Source organism: Brassica oleracea, chromosome C5, assembly GCF_000695525.1.
Source record: "Brassica oleracea var. oleracea cultivar TO1000 chromosome C5, BOL, whole genome shotgun sequence".
Taxonomy (NCBI): Eukaryota; Viridiplantae; Streptophyta; class Magnoliopsida; order Brassicales; family Brassicaceae; genus Brassica; species Brassica oleracea.
In genome coordinates this window covers 38,112,662-38,132,467 of record NC_027752.1, presented here as the reverse complement: position 1 = coordinate 38,132,467, position 19,806 = coordinate 38,112,662, and the positions used below count along the sequence as shown (strand labels likewise).

General features: G+C 36.9%; 3 protein-coding genes across 5 annotated transcripts; all 3 read left to right on the top strand.

Annotated features, from left to right (window-relative positions):
* The first annotated feature begins 2,795 nt into the window (after positions 1 to 2,795).
* LOC106292925 (ethylene-responsive transcription factor RAP2-3) lies at positions 2,796 to 3,961 on the top strand. Of its 2 annotated transcripts, none has more exons than XM_013728593.1 (2): positions 2,796 to 3,051; positions 3,277 to 3,961. In XM_013728593.1, the coding sequence occupies exons 1-2, from the start codon at positions 2,889 to 2,891 to the stop codon at positions 3,843 to 3,845; spliced, it is 732 nt and encodes a 243-aa protein (XP_013584047.1). In that variant the 5' UTR covers positions 2,796 to 2,888; the 3' UTR covers positions 3,846 to 3,961. The 2 variants fall into 2 exon arrangements, with proteins under 2 accessions (XP_013584047.1, XP_013584046.1); XM_013728592.1 differs by having other exon boundaries at positions 2,802 to 3,051; positions 3,274 to 3,961.
* Positions 3,962 to 5,859: 1,898 nt separating this feature from the next.
* LOC106292258 (60S ribosomal protein L19-2) lies at positions 5,860 to 8,607 on the top strand. The gene is given in 5 exon segments (XM_013727861.1): positions 5,860 to 5,979; positions 6,284 to 6,383; positions 6,498 to 6,602; positions 8,135 to 8,149; positions 8,258 to 8,607. Coding segments are annotated over 5 exon segments (690 nt in total).
* A 2,585-nt stretch (positions 8,608 to 11,192) lies between these two features.
* On the top strand, positions 11,193 to 18,963 carry LOC106295624 (phospholipase D p1). Of its 2 annotated transcripts, XM_013731577.1 has the most exons (20): positions 11,193 to 11,675; positions 11,961 to 12,062; positions 12,165 to 12,271; positions 12,371 to 12,509; positions 12,731 to 12,901; positions 13,347 to 13,520; positions 13,945 to 14,187; positions 14,272 to 14,388; positions 14,953 to 15,092; positions 15,207 to 15,356; positions 15,654 to 15,810; positions 15,892 to 16,371; positions 16,553 to 16,663; positions 16,825 to 16,971; positions 17,061 to 17,258; positions 17,380 to 17,481; positions 17,714 to 17,845; positions 18,119 to 18,184; positions 18,272 to 18,333; positions 18,412 to 18,963. In XM_013731577.1, the coding sequence occupies exons 1-20, from the start codon at positions 11,418 to 11,420 to the stop codon at positions 18,659 to 18,661; spliced, it is 3,306 nt and encodes a 1,101-aa protein (XP_013587031.1). In that variant the 5' UTR covers positions 11,193 to 11,417; the 3' UTR covers positions 18,662 to 18,963. The 2 variants fall into 2 exon arrangements, with proteins under 2 accessions (XP_013587031.1, XP_013587032.1); XM_013731578.1 differs by lacking the exons at positions 11,193 to 11,675; positions 11,961 to 12,062; positions 12,165 to 12,271 and having other exon boundaries at positions 12,420 to 12,509; positions 12,739 to 12,901; positions 18,412 to 18,962.
* The last annotated feature ends 843 nt before the right edge of the window (positions 18,964 to 19,806 follow it).

The window sequence follows — 19,806 nt, the reverse complement described above, 5'->3', positions numbered from 1 at the left end:
ACAGAGAGATAGCATGATAAGAAACAAAACTAATGGAGAGATGGACAATATTATACATTAACCAGCATGATAAGAAACATCATTTATCTTACAAACAGAGAGATATACAACATTAAACAGCTATTTTACATTAAGATAAGGCAATTATCTTACAAACTCGACACAAACAGCTCACAGAGACAACTAAAACACAACTAAAGACTCGACACAAACAATTTTTGCTTGTTAAATCCAGATCATACAGACGCAACTAAAGACTCAACATATCTTTAATAAGTTTGTTTTTTAAGGCAAGTTCGAGTTCAGTTAATGGCTCAGTCTTTGCAATTAGAGAGTCAAGCAATTTTTGCTTGTTAAGAGTATCTTTTTGCTTGTTAAGAGTATCTTTCAAAGCAAAGTTCTTCTGTCTAATACCCCAGATGCTCTGCAACTCCTTTTCTTCCTCATCCAACTTCGTTGCATTGCTCACAGCCCTTTTTCCTTTCGCCTTTGCCGCTTTAACTCCAATAGGGCGCTTGGATTGATCATCCTCTCCAGCCACAGAAGTTGATGATTGTGCAGAGTGTTCATCTAACTTCCTCCTTTTTGACTGCACCTTATCTTTAGTTGTAGATGCGCCACACCATTTCCCAACTACAGGGTTTTTGGAGGTGTTCAACCAAGCACTGATGAGCACCTGATCCTCTGTTGGTGTCCACTTCCTTGTCTCTTTACGGTCCTCCACAGTGTGGGCTTCAACGTTTTCTTCTTCAGACCAAGGACCGAACAAAGAGACATTTAACGCAGAGATATCTACACTAGGTTGAGTGTTTGGTTGTTGATGGTTTAAGAGATCCATAAAGCTAGAAGGTTGAGTATATGAATCCATAAAATTGTTTATGGATTCAAAAGAAATAGGAACGTTGTAAGGAAGTCGAAAAGGAGAAGTATTTGATTGTTTTACGTGTTGTTGTTTAGGAGTATTGTTCAGATTTTAAAGGAAACTTAAAAATTTTAGTTGTTGAAGTTACTTTCTTTGTGTGTTAATGGCAATCAATGTTCATACCTACAACTAAAAGAAACTACAACTAAAAGAAACACGACAACAAAAGCAAATCACATCCACACAACTAACAGATACCATTTAATTTTCAAACCTAATCAAGCTCTAACCAATACCATTTAATTTCCAAACCTAATGAAGCTCTAACAAAGTATTAAAGACAAGTCTGCTAACCTCTTGCTGATTGAAGTGAAATATGGATCTTCTGGCCATGTTGAATCCGTAATGAATGAAAGGAAACTCTCCAACTGTCGGCTCCCGCTTCTTGATGATCACCACTCCTCACACAACCAACAAAAATAGAATTATATAAACAAAGTAATAAACCTTGATCAATCAATTATTTACACAGATAACCGAACACAAAATGATATGAAAATAAAAACAAGAACAGCTTGGTGTGATAATGTGAAACACAATCGACTCTGCTTCCAGACTAATAGAGACAGTTCTTCCTAAAATTCATCATCAACACTTGTTATAACAAACCAACCGACTCTGTTTCTATGCAAAGGATTCAATATTTTCAACAGTCAAACAAAACTCTACTACCAATCTAATAGATTTCACCTTCCTCAATATTATCAAATATATCACCACTGTTATCATCTTTTAATAAAAGTTCTTTTTCAAAAGACAAGGTTCGAACTTATCTTGCTTCTTCTTCCATCTTGTCTGAGTTATATCCTTCCTCCATCCTTGCTTTCTCTTCAAGGTTCATCATAACAGCGGATCACGAACAGAGAGTGTGAGATTTCAGACCAAATCAAAAGGATGATTTCTTACCGATAAGGAGACCGAGACGAGATTTCAGACCAGATTCGAGAGAGACGACGAGAATCGACACGAGAGAGACGACAAGAATCGAGACGAGACAGACGGCGAGAGAGACGGCGAGAGAGACGACGAGAGAGACGGCGAGAGAGACGAGGAGAGAGACGGCAAGATTCAACACGAGAGAGACGACGATACAGACGACAGAGATTACGAGAATCGAGACGAGACAGACGGCGAGAGAGACGACGAGAGAGACGGCGAGCTTCGAGATGAGAGAGACGACGAGACAGACGACGATCGCCGAGACGACATAGTCGACGAAAATCGACATATACGAAGAAATTCAAGTGAGAAGACGAAGAAGTCGAGAATGCAAACCAAAAGCCATTCGACTTTGTCGCGACGAAGGAGAGAGAGAGCATTTGATTTGCGGTCGAATCACAAGCCGCCACGTAAGAGCTTCTTAGCGGCTCTAAAAAGCCCAAATTAGACAGCGGTTCTAAAGTTTTTTGGCCTTTTTCATTTATTTTTAATCACTTTTTTTTAGGAGCCTGTTGTTAGGAGCCTGTTGTTAGGTATTCTGGAGCTGCTCTAAGATAGCTCACCACTAATGGTGCTCTCAGTACATCGCTCTAACTCCATGTTCTTTGACTCGTTTATTTTACGTATAAAAGATGAGGTGTACTGATTCAATATATATTTAGGCTAGGAAGCATTCATTACCCGACGCTCGTGGAGGCAACACTCCAGATTCAGATTAATCATAAATTAATGACATTTTCATACGTTTTTCTTCAGGTATCAAAACGAATCATCTAGTTTTGTCGTTATCTGGATTCAATTTGTTGTAACCGTCGTGTATCAAGGAACATGTGTAAGAAAAAAAAAAGGAACATGTGTAAAAGCTTTCTCATTTTATACTGCAAAAGCTTTCCTATCTTTTATTTTATCAACATATACTGTACTCTCTATACATCATTTATCTTCGCCTATAAATGCGTTTCACGTCCACCAAACTCATCTCTCTCTTGAAACCCAGCATAAGAGTGAAATAAAAGAAACAGAGAAAATGTGTGGCGGTGCTATCATATCCGATTTTGTTCCTATCCTCACCAAGGCCAAGGGTAGGAAACTCACGGCGGAGGAACTCTGGTCTGAGCTCGATGCTTCCGCCGGCGACTATTTATGGAGTTTCCATCCCACCTCCAAGCTTCAACCCACCAACCAACAAGGTAATATTAAATTAATCATGCAAAAAAAAAATATGTAGTAATTTGAAAATCTAAGAAAATTAAATAGTTGGAATAGTTAAAGAGATTTTTAGTAAGTTAAAAAGGAAGAATTATTTTCTAGAAGTTGCATGAGTAATGATGATAAAAGATTCTGTAAAATAATTATTTAGTTTATTGTGGAACTTGGCTGTGTATATGTAATCTTGCACTTTTAAACTTTAGAAGTGGCGTTGAAAGATGAGGCGGTGGTGAAGGAGAAGGAGAGGGAGCCAGCGACGACGGAGAAACGGGGGAGGAAGAGGAAGAACGTTTACAGAGGGATACGTAGGCGTCCGTGGGGAAAATGGGCTTCAGAGATACGAGATCCACGGAAAGGCACCAGAGTCTGGCTCGGGACGTTCAACACGGCGGAGGAAGCCGCCATGGCTTATGACGTAGCTGCTAAGCGTATCCGCGGCGATAAAGCCAAGCTCAACTTCCCTGATCTTATTCCTCCTCCGCTGACATCACCCCCAGTGTCAGACGATCAGCCTCCGGCGAAGAAGCTCTGTGTACTCTCTCAGAGCGAGTTAACTCAGCCGAGTTTCCCGGTCGAGTGCATTGGGTTCGGGAACGGTGACCAGTTTCAGAACCGGAGTTACGGGTTTGAGCTTGATTACGATCTTAAACAGCAGATATCGAGCTTGGAGTCTTTCCTTGAGCTTGACGGTGGTACCACGGGGGAGCAGCCGAGTCAGCTCGACGAGTCAGTGGATGTGTGGATGATTGATGATGTCATCTCATCGTATGCATAAAATAAAGTAAATGTAATAAGTGAAAATCAAATAAAGTCTGTAATATATGGAACATATGTAACCGCCGTTACTTTCTAAGGCTTTTTACCATTACATGGAACTGATGATGATGATTATGTGGTTGGTAATGGGTGGAGTTATCGTGAATCACATCGAACGTTATATTTATGGTTCGTGGTATTTTGTTTTATTTTGTGTTATTTTGTTTTACTTTACCAGTTACCACTACACCTGATCACAACAAAGTTTACTAGTTGAAACCACATTACAATATTTTTTTTTTAAATTACCTTTTGTCTTGTGAAATTTAGAGCACGAGCATTGGAAGTTCGGGGGTGGAGTTCACACGCTTCCCCAGAAAAAAAAAATTATAATATGCTACAGTAATCATCATGTTTCGCCATGCTTCTTCCGTATGAACCCGAATCATCACTGTTTAGCGGATCCCACGTCACGTGACGGCCCGCTATTAGTCAATTTATTTTTTATTTTTTTATTTTTAAAATAAAAATAAAAAAAATAATAAAAAATTCAAATTATGAACCGTAATAGGGGGTTCATTAACGCTGGTGCTCTTAAGACGGGCATGAAGAGACGAACTAGCGGTCTTTTTCTTTTGCCGATTCTCGCAGGTACGTATGATTCTCGTGTACCTATGAAAAAGGTTATATGATTATGTTTAGAGTGTTTCTTTTTCATTATTCATAGGGAACTTTAGTGGAAAAAGTCTGATCCGTTACAACATCGAAATTCTGAAATATCTCGATTTTGAGAAAAGAAAAACACAATAGCAACATCTTACCTACGAGATAAACTTCATAACTCGAAGAACGATATCTTGAATGCAAAATTACAATAACTTTTAAAAAATATTTTTTTTTTAACTTTATTTGATTTTAAGATTCTTCTATAATAAACTCGTCTGGCTAGCCAGGGCCGGCTCAATTTGAAGCCCTAGAGCAAAAACAAAAATTTGTACTCTCTAAAATTTATATTCCGATAATGTTTAAAATATTTATAAAATTTAATCGGTAATATTTTATATATTTTGTAATGAAAATAAAACTATATACATATCAAATAATTTTGGGTCCTTTTCAGTTTAAATTATTATATTTATAATTTTTTATATATAAAAATATAAATTTATAAAAAATTGGACCTTTTATTTATTATTATAGAGGAGACACGAGCTTGGGTCAGGGGCGGTCACACCGCTTGTCCCCCTAATAAGCCGGCCCTGCGTCTAGCACGTCGTTGATTAAGATGCTAAGATTTTTTTGTTCTCTTGTAAATGTGGTTCAACTGTAAACTAATTACCCTATCCTATCTTGAAATTTATACATGCATATGATTAAAATAAAGTAACGTTGATTGGTTTAGGTGCATGAACCATTTTGAACACTATATTGTCAATAGGTATGTAGATATAGAACATTCAACAAAGCACCTAGATCAGAAATCACATGTAGCAAGAAAAGGTTGCGAAGAAGAAGTTTGTGACTGATCAGATTCATGTAATCATCTATATTATTATTTATTAATGTATGGTATATTATGTTATCAGTGAAAACAAGTCACGACTAATACATGAAACGATCACAAGCAATGACCAAATCAAGAAGATGCTTCACCTAAGTACGTACCAATAAGCTGTTGTTTTGTTACTATGGTTGTAAGTCCACATGAACAGATCTAGAGAGTCAGACCACAATATACGACACTCAAAGCTCCTTTCTGATCCGAGCTACACATTTCATGAGACGTTTCACGCAAGCACTAATAAACTGCTGTTCTGCTACTATGATCGTGAGTCTACATGAACAAATCAGAAGCGATCTAGATAGACAGTACACGACACTCTTAGTCTTAGGTTCCCGACTGATCTAAGCTACGAACTCCAAATAGTTTCAAATCATTATTCTAGAGCTAAGATCCAGAGACTAAAGTCTATTACCATATAGGTTCAAACTCCATCCCCCAAACCTCAGAAGGAGGAGCTTCCAGAACAGAAATGGTGGCATTGGTATCAACATCGAAGACAAGGACGAAGCTAACAAGCGAAGAAGACGCTGCAATTATCCCCGAAGGATGCGCCGCCACAGCCGCTACTCCCAAGGAATGTCCCGTATTGGTACGGACAATATTTAGCTCATTCGCTCGCCATAACTTTGATAAAAAAGTAGAGAAATAGAAATATAATTATTTACTTTTTCTATTAAATGGAAATTGCTTCTTTTTTTTCTTGAAAGATTATTAAAATTAAATGGAAATTGTTAGCTTTTCCTTATTTCAGATCTAAGAAATATGTTAAGGATAAATCCTATAAGTACTGTAGTCTCAATATACATTCGATCAATTACAATAACGGCTTTCTTTGACCTTATTCTTCATTGTTTCTTCTTCGTAACCACAAACTCCAACAACATGTCGCCCAGAATGCCCAGAAGCGTCTCGCCGCATCCGTAATGAAGTGCGGGAAAGGAAAAGTGTGGCTTGATCCCAGTGAATCTAAGGATATCTCCATGGCTAATTCCAGTAAGATTTTGATACTTTTTTGCTGTTTGATTGAGTCTTACTCTTACGTAAGATCTCATGTTGATAATCTTCTTCTTAATATACTGAGATTTATTATATAAATAACTCTATCAGGGCAGAACATTAGGAGCTTGTCAAGGATGGTTTAATTATCAGAACCCTCCAAGATCCACTCACGTGCTCATGCAAGGACTTTGAACGAGGCCAAACTAAAGGGACATCTGTAACGACCCGCTCCTGGAGTATTTTTAAATTTGAAGGAAATAAATCGTGAGAGGTTTGATTCATCAAGGAGTCTATTTTTCTAAGTGTGGAAACACTTATATCCATGAAGGTTGGAAGAATAAGTTGTACTTTGACAAGTTTCGGATCATAAGTGAAAATCATAATGGAAAAAAAAATCATGTGTGTAACGACCTTTCCCGGAGCGTGCGTAAGGAAAGGTCGAGACCGCATGGCTAATTAATGAATGTTCGATTACTGGACAATGCGGGTTCCAACTAAGGAAAGTTTGACTGGTCATCTTTGGGAGAATTTTACGGAAGAAAGATCGGGATATCGAGATTCATATAAGGAAAGAAGCGCATAGATTCTTCGAGTATTGATGGCAAATTTTGACCAAGCCAAATAAGAAAAACAACAATAAATTTCCAGCTTGGTGAGCAAGTCCAAGAGCAATATAAAAAGGGACCTCCAGCTCTCTTTCTAGACACAACTCAAAAATCAAGTCTTAGGGAGTCTAGAGAAAGAACGCAGTCTTAAAGAGAGAGTTTGGGCGGTGAGGATCGAGCAAGGAGGATCGCAAGATTCTTCGCCGGAAAACACAACTAGGTTCAGAGTCTTCGATCTTTTAAGATCAATCCAGGTGAGGACGTGATTCGTGGCAGTCCAATAAGAATTATTTTGTCTAGTTGATTCAGTAAGAACGTGTGTATGCTTGGATAGAATTTGTTTATGGAAAGTTTTTTCATCCTATTCATAGGAAAATGTTTGATAGAATTCGTTTAAGGAAAGTTCGTTCTTCGTTTTCTTAAGAAATGTATGATAGGAATTGATTAAGGAAAGTTCGTTCATCGTGTTCTTGAGAAATGCATGGATTATCGAGTTATGTTAGGATGTTTATGTGAGAAATGAACGTTTGATCTTGAGAACCTATGTCAGGAAATTATAATGCGTTAAAGGAAAGAATAATTGAAATGTAATATAAGAAAAAGGTTAAGGAAAAAGGTTAAGGGAATGTAATGGACCGACGGCCGCAGGTTTGGCTACGGCCGCAGGTTTGGCTTCGGCCGCAGGTTGGCTTCTGCCGCAGGATTATGGACCTTCGGGTCGAATGGTTAAGAAATGTTAAAGTAATGGAACTAGTTAAGTAAAGGAATGATAGAACCGGATGCTAGGGGTGTTAGTATTGATTGAGTGTTTGATTATTGGGCTGTAGTGGGCGGTATTGAGCGTCCTCACTGAGTACTTTTGTATGCTCATGCCTCCTTTTGCGATGCAGGTAAGGTTGATTATGTAGACCGGAGCGCGAGGCTATAAAGACCATCGGCAAGGGTTTTTAAAATGTGGGTAATGTTGAGAGGTTTTGTAAAAGATATTTTATTATAAACTACATGATTTTTAATACTTAGTATTGGGTTTTATTTATAAAGTTGCAGTATTTCTCATGTTCATCCGATAAAATTTGACTCGATCTTTTACTTAGAAATTTTCACGTGTTTTCAAAGATTCACGGGTTTGGGTGTTTCAACGTCACTCTGGTTATGGTAATGAAATTTCATGTTTGAAATATCTACTTTTTTGGTCGCATATTATCTTTTGTAATCTCTTGATAGATTTGAGATTTCCTTATTCAATATTTATTGGGTTTTCAGGTAAGAAAAAGGGTACAAGAGAGGTGAGGCAACCCACCAAGGTTCTCTGGATGAATAGACTGAGGGTGTTGAGGCGTTTCCTTCTCAACTACCGTGAGAAAAACAAGATCGACAAGCACATGTACCATGACATGTACAAGAAAGTGAAGGGTGGCGTGTTTAAGAACAAGCGCGTGCTTATGGAGAGCATCCACAAGTCCAAGGTTGAGCAGGCGAGAGAGAAGACACTCTCTGGCCAGTTTGAGGCCAAGCGTGTTAAGAACAAGGCTAGGAAGGAGAGAAAGTTTGCCAGAAAGAAGGAACGTTTAGCTAGAGGAGCCGGAGGTGGAGAGATAGCTGTTGTGTCTTAAGTTTACTTCTTCAATAAGAAATTGTTTTCTTTTACATGATTTTGTTGGAACCGTTTTGCTCTCATGGTTGGGATCTCACTAATTTACTATTAATAAACGGGAAAATGGTTATTAAAATCCCAAACTTACAGATTTTGGCCATTTAAAGCATCTACTTAGGCTTATACAACTTAAAACATCAAACGTTTATTGACTTTTATTTTTATCCTAAACTTTGTTTGACAAAGCCACATTAGGCACATCGTTAAACTCTCTAACAGAATTATAAACAGAGTTAATTAACTCCTAAGTCCAGTTAAATAAAAGATGTCAACTTTTTTAGGCTCGCAACTACCTGTAGGCATATGCAATTCCATAGCTACCGAATCAAAAGCCGCTTTGAAGAGTTGCGAGAAGCTCTGCGTTTCTCAGGCTTATTTGGAAAAACCCCAAAAAAACTAAAGTGTGATTGATGTATATGATAGAACCATATTATATAAACTACAAATAACTGAATATCGTAAAGAATAAATTTGATAAAATTATACCAAAGATTAAGAAAATGATGATTCAACTGCAGAGGCGAGATATTATCTATTTCCTTCTTATTATGAGTATCTCGCCTCTGCAGTTGAATCATCATTTTCTTAATCTTTGGTATAATTTTATCAAATTTATTCTTTACAATATTCAGTTCTGCATAGTTTATATAATACAGTCCTATCGTATACATCAATCACACTTTAGGTTTTTTGAGGTTTTTCCAAATAAGCCTGAGAAACGCAGAGCTTCTCGCAACTCTTCAAAGCGGCTTTTGATTCGGTAGCTATGGAATTGCATATGCCTACATGTAGTTGGGACCCTAAAAAAGTTGACATCTTTTATTTAACTAGACTTGGGAGTTAATTAACTCTGTTTATAATTCTGTTAGAGAATTTAGCGATGTGCCTAATGTGGCTTAGTCAAACAAAGTTTAGGATTAAAATAAAAGTTTGATGTTTTAAGTTGTCTAAGCCAAAGTATATGCTTTAAATGGCCAAAATCTGTAAGTTTGGGATTTTAATAGCCATTTTCCCATTAATAAACTCATAGTTTATTTTCTATCTTCGCATTATCTATTTCACCAATTTGTGTATGGATCTAGCAAATGAAAGACAAGTTGGATTGATCGTTGTCTCAATTTTTTTACTAGAAGTTAAAATAGGAGATAAAGTATCATGTGTTAAAACTTAAATGATTAGGGACAGTAATTGTGTACTGTAGTTCATCCCTGCCATATCAATGACAGTAACTTTATACGGCAAATCAATGACGGTAACTAATTTGTACAGTGGTGCACACGATTTAACCATGTGCTAAATGATTCAAAATCACAACAACTTTCAAAATTATGGGTTAGAAAAAGGCAGTTTAATTATCACTTGATTAAGTATTTGGATATAATTAATTATGCTTTAAAAATGATTTTAATAAAACAAAATTAACAAAATAGATCTATGAAAATTATATTTTACAGGAAACTGGTAATTGTGTTGGCTAAAACCAGTGTTTTGAAACCCGACCCGGACCCACGGTTGAACCGGTAAACCTGGATGACCCAGAAAAAAATCCGGTTTGGATTTTGTGAAAAACTCAATATTTAGAAACCCGCAAAAATCCGTAAAAATCAAGTAAAATCCGAAACCCGATACCGGTTGAACCACCGGTTGAACCAATAAATAATTTTAACTTCTTTTTTTAGTTTTTAATTATGTTTTTAGATTATGTTTTATATTATAAATTTCCAATTAATAAATTAGGTGATGATTAAAAAAAAAGTTAGGTTTTCTCTTTTCAATTTTATATTTGTAATTTTTAGATTTTGATGAAGATTTCACTATGCCACCTGAAGAAAATGAAGTGAACGATGGTTTAGAAAACCAAAATTAGTTGATGTGATTTGGTGTTAGTTTATTTTCGTTATTGACAATTTATTACAATGATCTTTTACTTTTGGTTTATTTTGTATTTAAAGTTTAATTTATTATTCACATTACACATTTAAATATTTATAAATTTTATGTCTTGATTTTTTTAGATGTCATACATTTTACCTTGTTAGAGAAAATTTTAAATAGTTTAAACTATTTTTTGATATTTTGTATGTCAGATGAAAATAAAAATATAAAAACTAAAGTTAAGTATTTTTTAAATATTTTTAAACATAAATATATACATATCCAAACTATTATTTTTCTTTCTTAAAAACCATTTACAAAATATCAAACTTTAGTTTATATATTTTTATTTACATAGCTGATATATTATTATATAATAAAATTAATTTATTTATTAATCTGCCGTTCACCCGCGGTCGACCCAGTGACCCAGCAACCCAGTAAATCGTCCGGTTCAGTGTCCGGGTAGGGTTTAAAAACATTGGCTAAAAGTGAGTAGCTTACTGATTTTTCTCTACAATGTCATTTTTTGAAGATATGTTTCTTAAATAAAACTTGATATAATCTCAAATAAAAGGAACTATATTATAAGCTTAGACTATATATATATAAGGTGTGTAAAATTTTTAAAACACGGATCCGGTTTCGAAGTACCATCGGCGCAAATTAAAGAAGGTCAAAGCAGACGTAGTTCATATCATCTTCACTTTGCTTTCTTTGTAAACAAAACCAACACCGTCTCTCTCTCTCCCACTTTTGAATTTTCCCTCAGATTCATCATCTCTATCGATCCGGTCATCTGATCGGAAATTCCCTCAAGGCCAAAAAGGATCAACACGCGATTTTTAGATCTTGAAAATTCGGAGATCGAGTTGGGGAAATTGCGATCAGAGGATGGCGTCTGAGCAGTTGATGTCTCCCGCCGGTGGCGGCGGCGGCGGAGGAGGAGGAGGACGATACTTTCAGATGCAGCCGGAGCAGATTCCTTCGATGGTCTCGTCGCTCTTCTCCTTCGCGCCGGCTCCTACGCAGGAGGCGAATCGCATCTTCGAAGAATTGCCTAAAGCTGTAATCGTCTCCGTGTCTCGCCCTGATGCCAGCGATATTAGCCCCGTGCTATTGTCGTACACCATTGAGTGCCAATACAAGCAGGCAAGTCCCTCCCTCCCTTTCAATCATCCTCAGAGTTATGTTGTTGCATAATTCGAATATTATGAGTATTGATCGAAGTAGAAACTATATTCGTTTGGGGAGACCTTTTGTTTTCTTTGTATAATCTCACAATCACAACTTTTGAAGAGATGGTCTTTTGAATCGTCAAGTCGATGTGATATGGCTGACATGTATCAAATGCATAACTGTAGTAGAAACGGTGCTTGTTTTAGTGGAGCCTTGATTTGATTTTCTGACTTTAGCATTTTTTTTTTTATGTAACAGTTCAAGTGGCAGCTTGTGAAGAAAGCTTCTCAAGTATTTTATTTGCATTTTGCATTGAAGAAACGTGCTTTTATCGAAGAAATTCACGAGAAGCAAGAACAGGTTTGTGTTCAAGCTTTAAATATTAAAACTTGCTTTACTAGTTTGTCTGCTTGGCGTTGCACTGAGTTTTGATGTTGTTTTCTTTGGAATATAATATTAAAGGTTAAAGAATGGCTTCAAAATCTAGGAATAGGGGATCATGCACCCATTGTGCAAGATGAAGATGTTGATGAAGTCCAGTTACATCAAGAGGAGAGTGCCAAAAATAGGTTAGACTTGCTGGCTCCATTTCTGGCTTTATAAGTTGCTGATGTACTAGTCCAGCTGATGTCATTATTTACTTACAAGTAGGCTCTTTTTTCTTGCAGAGATGTTCCTTCAAGTGCTGCTTTGCCAGTCATTCGCCCTTTGGGAAGACAGCAGTCCATATCAGTTAGAGGAAAGCATGCTATGCAAGAATATCTTAATCATTTTCTAGGGAATCTTGATATTGTCAATTCACGAGAGGTATATTTTTATAATCTATTTCTCTGCGTGGCTAAACTACTCTATCATAGTCTGTACTTAGTTTTGCCAAGGGTTTTTCTCTTTCTATTCTAGCTAGAAATAGCAAGTGAATGATGAAGGTTTCTATGCATTTCGAGCTATTATTCCCATATTAATTGAGCTTCGTTCCATCTCAGAGGGGCTATACGCATGCATTGTTAAGTGCTAAATACGTAATATAGGTTTGCAGGTTTTTGGAGGTCTCGATGTTGTCATTTTCACCAGAGTATGGACCCAAACTGAAAGAAGATTATATCATGGTTAAACATCTACCGAAAATTTCAAAGAGCGATGATTCTGATAGATGCTGTGGATGCTGCTGGTTCTGTTGCTGCAATGATAACTGGCAGAAGGTATGCAAATTGTAATTTTCTTTTTCATATCGTTTAGTTTGTAGATTGCTATGGGAATTTGATTACCTCTGGATTTCCTATTGGATGACTTGTCCCCTTTTCCACTCTTTCTTTGTCTCTTAACGCATCGAATGCCATGAAAAAATGATATATCAGAAGAAAGTAGGTTTCACCGTTAGTAGCTCTTTTATAATACCAAAATTTGTTACTACTCTCATTGGAGGACTGTTGAGAATTAAAATTTTCTGAATGTTTAATCACACTGGTGAGATATAAAGTTTGAAGAAGTATATAACTGCTGTAAATCTTTATGTTCACAATGTATGTGCTATCAAATATTGTAATCGTCTCCTTTTACAATTTATACTTTTTGCTTCCAATCAGACACTCATTGGTAATTTGAGATATAAGATCATAGCTAAGGTTATTTTTTTCTCCAGTACAGGTGTGGGGGGTACTAAAGCCAGGCTTTCTTGCCTTGTTGGAAGATCCATTTGATCCAAAGCTATTGGATATAATTGTTTTTGATGTCCTACCAGTTTCTAATGGAAATGATGGTGCTGATGTATCACTAGCAGTAGAGCTGAAGGATCATAATCCGCTGCGGCATGCATTCAAGGTTAGCAGCTACTGTCCTACATATCTCTTAGAATTTACATTTTTGCTTAATTCATCTGATAAGCCTCCTTGGTATTCATTTTTTCGTCACCCTCTTGTGTAAATAACCTGTAATGTTGTTGTTTTAATGCTTCTATATATAATTTTTTTTTAACTGTCCAAGGTATCTTTTGTCGATTTCCTAAGTTTGCATCTTTTTGGCTGATCATCAACTTGGAGCTTTAGTTGCACCTTGGGAAACTGATAGCCAAGACGATTAGTAAATTGCTGTCAATTAAAGTGGGATTCTATAAAATCCTTGTTTCCGTAACCTTCCATATTTTATTTATCATCAGTTTCTTGTCCCCTTTTAGTTTTTTTCCCTGGTTTACATGTCAATAAAGGGGTGGAGAATTACTGTTTCATAACTTTGTTAAAAATACCAGGTAACATCTGGAAACCGGAGTATAAGAATAAGGGCGAAGAGTAGTGCAAAGGTTAAAGATTGGGTGGCTTCTATTAACGATGCGGCCCTTAGACCCCCTGAGGGTTGGTGCCATCCTCATCGCTTTGGCTCATTTGCTCCGCCGAGGGGTTTAACAGATGACGGAAGTCAGGCCCAGTGGTTCGTGGATGGTGGAGCAGCTTTTGCAGCCATGGCTGAGGCCATTGAAAATGCTAAATCTGAGGTCTGCCACTTTTCATTCAAGGGTGTGGAGACGGACGATGAGTTGATTTTCTTACTTATTCAACTGATCTGATTTGTCTTGTAGATTTTCATTTGTGGCTGGTGGGTGTGCCCAGAACTCTATCTTAGGCGCCCTTATGACTCTCATACATCTTCCAGACTTGATAACTTGTTGGAGAACAAAGCTAAGCAAGGAGTTCAGGTACGTACTACAGACATCTATGTACTTAGTAGCTATTTCTTCTATATTGATGCTTCTTTAGTGGGCTAAGGAGATCTTACTTGCCAGCTTAGGAGGGATGAACGCATGTTAATGCGTTCATTTTTGTCTTTGTTATTGAAGGCTATACTCTCTTTGGCATGCCTCCTAAGACCTATTGGGTGGCCTTGCAGTGAATATTTGATGTTGCTAAATCAGTCATTGTTTCTGTTTATACTTGGTGACGAATTGAATTAGTAAAATAGAAATAGTGTTGGATGGGATCATTTCTTCCTGTCCTCTCAAAAATTAGCATTTGGTTAGTTTATTCAATGCTTGTTATACTCAGGATAATTCCTTGGTTAGAGTAAATGCTGACTTCGTTTTCTTGCACTTTTAGTCTGGAGGGGTAGGTTTCTGTATTTCATAGTTTTATGAGTGTAAGAGTTTTATATACTTCTACTCAAGGAGGGTTGCTTCTGTTCTTCACAACAGTGTAGACATGTAAATTTCAGTGCACTGTTTCGAATCTCAAGTTTTCATTTGCTTATTACTATCACTTTTCAGATATACATCCTTATATACAAGGAGGTTGCTCTTGCTTTAAAGATCAACAGTGTATATAGCAAACGCAGGCTTCTTAGCATTCATGAGAATGTGAGGGTACTTCGTTATCCTGACCACTTCTCTAGCGGTGTCTATCTCTGGTATGATATGGTGCACAGTTCTAATATATTTCTTTCTTGTTTATTAGTTCTAATATTCCTAACCACAAAATAAACAGGAATAACTTTGATTTATACTTCTGCATGTCTTTGCAGGTCCCACCATGAAAAACTCGTCATCGTCGATCATCAGGTTTGCTTCATTGGAGGGTTGGACTTGTGTTTTGGCCGGTACGACACGTTTGAACATAAAGTAGGAGATAACCCTTCTGTGACATGGCCTGGAAAGGACTATTACAACCCTAGGTAAGAATTTCCCTTTCACAACGAGTATTAACAGATTTTAGTATTGCGAACTAAGAGGCGAGTTGATTTTTAGATGTAAATGGAGTCTCTTTTAAGTTTACCAAGTTTACCTTTTTAAATAAGAACAAATTATCTTTCACTTTTCAGTAATTTTGACTGTGATGTTTGAAGGTAAACTGTTCGGTGCTTTCCACCAATCAGATATTGAATCTCCAATACAAACCAGGATTGCCACATTTTCATCTTTCTGAATTCTACCCTTTGATTACTGTTTTAACGCCTTCAAATTTTTTGCAGAGAATCTGAACCAAACACTTGGGAGGATGCTCTGAAAGATGAGTTAGACCGTAAAAAATATCCACGGATGCCTTGGCATGATGTGCATTGTGCTTTATGGGGTCCACCTTGCCGTGATGTGGCTAGGCACTTTGTTCAACGCTGGAACTATGCTAAGGTTTATCCACTCGTCATGAACATTCTTCGATCTCTTTGATTTTTGGTGTCATTATCGTAAAATAATCAATGATCGTTTCAGAGAAACAAAGCACCATACGAAGATTCAATTCCGCTTCTTATGCCCCAACATCACATGGTTATACCCCACTACATGGGAAGGCAAGAGGAGTCGGACACTGAATGCAAGAATGACGAAGACAGCATTAGAGGGATTAGAAGAGATGATTCATTTTCTTCTGGATCATCTTTGCAGGACATTCCGTTACTTTTGCCTCAAGAGCCAGTTGATGAGGATGGTTCGAGTAGGGGGCATAAAGCAAATGGTACTAACAGTAGAAATGGTCCATTCTCTTTCCGGAAATCCAAAATAGAACCAGGTGTGGGAGATACTCCTATGAGGGGATTTGTAGATGATCGTAATGGGCTACATCTTCCAGTGGCAAAGCGTGGTTCTAATTCAATTGATTCAGAGTGGTGGGAAACACAAGAACGTGGTTATCAAGTCGGGTCGCCAGATGAGACTGGACAAGTCGGTCCGAGAACTTCATGCCGCTGTCAGGTGGGTGTTTTGGAAGTTTACATATACCATTAATCTATTGCATTCCCAGTTTATATTGCAAAGAGGCTATTGTGTAAGTTGCTCCTCTGTTTCCTTCTTGCCTTGCTTACAATCTTCGAAATTTTCTCAGAAAAAAACAGAATTTCCCGTCAATATTTACACTGATTGCACCTATTTTCAGATTATACGAAGCGTCAGCCAGTGGTCTGCTGGAACAAGCCAAGTTGAAGAGAGTATCCATTCTGCTTACCGTTCTCTCATTGATAAAGCTGAACATTTTATCTACATTGAGGTATTTGCTATAAGAATTTTTTCTTTATAGAATCACAATTTGACAGCATCATGTAGAATTTTATTAAAACAACCTGCCATATTCGCATTATAAAAGTAGTGGACATAGGTTCACATGCGCTCCATTTTTCTGACTTCACATCTTGTGCTATGCCTATCCAGAATCAGTTTTTCATATCAGGCCTTTCTGGAGATGACACAATAAAGAACCGTGTCTTAGAAGCGTTGTACAAGAGGATTTTGCGTGCCCATAACGAAAAGAAAAGTTTCAGAGTTATTGTTGTTATACCTCTCCTCCCGGGGTTTCAGGTTACTTTTCCTTTAGAATGCTGTCTTCATTTTTCAAAAGTAATTTCCTCTGATATGCATTTGTTCTAAATGACCTATGTACCTGTCAGGGAGGTATTGATGACAGCGGTGCAGCATCAGTTAGAGCCATAATGCATTGGCAGTATCGAACCATGTACAGAGGACATAATTCAATATTGAACAATCTTTACAAAACTGTTGGCCCAAAGGCTAATGATTATATCTCCTTCTACGGCCTTAGGGCGTATGATAAACTTTCCGAAGATGGACCTGTTGCCACTAGTCAGGTAACAAATTAATCATCTATGGGTTAGATTTTCATCGCTGCCTTTTTAGTGCATGTTTTTTTAATGTGTTTAAATGTAGTGACTGCTGAAAAATGTGAATAATATCTCTCTCTCTGTGCAGGTGTATGTTCACAGTAAAATCATGATAATTGATGACCGTGCAGCATTGATTGGATCTGCCAATATCAATGACCGGAGTTTGCTTGGCTCAAGGGATTCTGAGGTCAATATTTTACACTCACCTTATCTTTTTTTGGGTGTTATGCATCGATTTCCAAAAGCCTAGTTTATTTATGTGAACACCTTTTTCTTCTTAAAAGAGAGTATTGATGCTAACATGTTATAGCGAAGTTTATACGGAATTGATTTTAAAGTACATGCTGAATATGTTATTGTAATACCGTATGTACGCTGAACATTAAGAAGCATAACATGCTTGTGTCCTTTTATATCAGATTGGAGTACTAATCGAAGACAAAGAGTTGGTAGATTCGTTCATGGCTGGAAAGCCATGGAAGGCTGGGAAATTTTCTTTAAGCCTTAGGCTCTCTCTTTGGTCAGAACACCTTGGACTTCGTAGTGGAGAGGTTCGTATCATATCCTTAATTGTTTCTCTATGTTGGATGATTTTTCTATAGTATAACCATTGGAGTCGAGAGATTTCAGTATATAAACACATTTAATACTTCAATTGCCATGAAATTTTTTCTTAGAAACCAATGTTGTACTTACACCTAATGATCTAAACCTCCCCAGCTTGAAATTTCAAGCAATGGCTGTGATTGAAGAGGGTCTTCAAGACTCTTAATGCTTCCCGTGCTAGTATTTACAATAATCAGATCTCTGTCTTTTTTTTTCAGATTGATCAGATAATTGATCCTGTTTCTGATTCAACCTACAAGGAGATATGGATGGCAACTGCAAAGGTTAGAAACATGATTTACATAATCAACATTTTAATTTCACTGGCCAAATATATATATAACCTTTGAGCTATTTATATCCCAATGCAGACAAACACAATGATATATCAGGATGTCTTCTCTTGTGTACCCAATGATCTCATCCATTCAAGGTACAATCCCGGTTTGTCTTTCCCTTTTCCATTTTTGGACACTATCACATGATTCCTCCTGGGTATGTATATACGCAGAATGGCGTTCAGACAAAGCATATCGTATTGGAAGGAGAAACTGGGACACACAACAATCGACTTGGGAATAGCACCGGAGAAGCTGGAGTCTTACCACAATGGAGACATCAAGAGAAGCGATCCGATGGACAGACTAAAGTCGATAAAGGGACATCTAGTCTCTTTCCCTTTAGATTTCATGTGCAAAGAAGATCTAAGACCTTTCTTCAATGAGAGTGAATACTACGCATCAGCTCAAGTCTTTCATTGAGATCATAACCTTATATACTGATCTCGAATCTATTCAGCGACTGTTCTACACGGGAAAAAACTTCATTGCTATCTTTAACCAATTCATTTCAAATGTTTATGGGAAAGAATTAAAGATGTCTGTATAGGGAGGGATATGTGTGATGTTGGAAACAAGAGGGAACTCGGAAGAGAAGCCATTTTGCTATTTTTTGGTTGCTCTCTTCCGAGGTAAAGAAAGAACAAATTCATTTTCTTTAAGTTAAATATTTAGTATCTTATACTCGACTTCAAATTTGTCACCCACATGATTTGTAGTATATGTAAAAGAAAGACTACTGAATAATCTAATGTCGGTTTCGAGATCCACGAGCGGACATGTGACATGTTTGTGCCTTTTGTTGTTTGGCTCAGAATCAAACAACTCCATCTTTGCACTGGCATCTCTTTGTTGTGACATAGTTTGTTCTGAGTGCTTATATCTGCTTGTGGGATACAAGTCGCAACTTACAAAATAAAAAGTAATACCATGTGGAGGATTTGGTGATCAATTCTTTATCTTTACACAATAGGTATACTAGTTAATCGTAGAAAGAGGTTACAAGAATTAGCTGAAATGATAGTAAATCATTAAATTGAACTTCTTTTTGAAAATATGATTACATTATACGGGTTTGAATTCGGATGAAAACGTGGAAACTAGTAACAATCCAAGCAGAAATTATTAAACTATATGTAAATCAGTGGCCTGCTTTAGTTTCTTCATCAAATTTAGTTTCTCAAAATATTAAGTAATTTACTAAATTATATGTATTTCTTTTTCTAAGCAGAAATTATTAAACTATATGTAAAGTCAGGAGAATTTCAAGAAATGGCGGATTTTTTTGGGGACACATTTGTTTCTTTCAAAGAGTGCTTTGTTAGTTACTTCATCAAATTTATTTGCTTAATAATATTTAGTATGTTATGAAAAGAACTGGAATTTTATTATATCGCAGGAATTTAAATAAAGCAAAATTTTATATCCGTACGAAGAAGATAATACTGATAAGAAGAGAGGATGTGTTATTGAAAGAAAAGGATGGTGTGTTTACAATCGATCGAAACGATCGTTTATATAGAAGAGAAATTCACTGTGCAAATAGTGCAGCGGGCCCCACATCTTTT

What these genes read in the sequence shown, in the direction of transcription:
- LOC106295624 (XM_013731577.1), top strand. Translation starts at nt 11,418, where the DNA reads ATGGCGTCTGAGCAGTTGATGTCTCCCGCCGGTGGCGGCGGCGGCGGA. An exon ending in CGCTGCGGCATGCATTCAAG is followed by an intron (nt 13,521 to 13,944) that starts GTTAGCAGCTAC and finishes TAAAAATACCAG; the next exon opens with GTAACATCTGGAAACCGGAG. An exon ending in TTGGCTCAAGGGATTCTGAG is followed by an intron (nt 17,482 to 17,713) that starts GTCAATATTTTA and finishes CTTTTATATCAG; the next exon opens with ATTGGAGTACTAATCGAAGA.
- LOC106292925 (XM_013728592.1), top strand. Translation starts at nt 2,889, where the DNA reads ATGTGTGGCGGTGCTATCATATCCGATTTTGTTCCTATCCTCACCAAG. An exon ending in TCAACCCACCAACCAACAAG is followed by an intron (nt 3,052 to 3,273) that starts GTAATATTAAAT and finishes TTTAAACTTTAG; the next exon opens with AAGTGGCGTTGAAAGATGAG.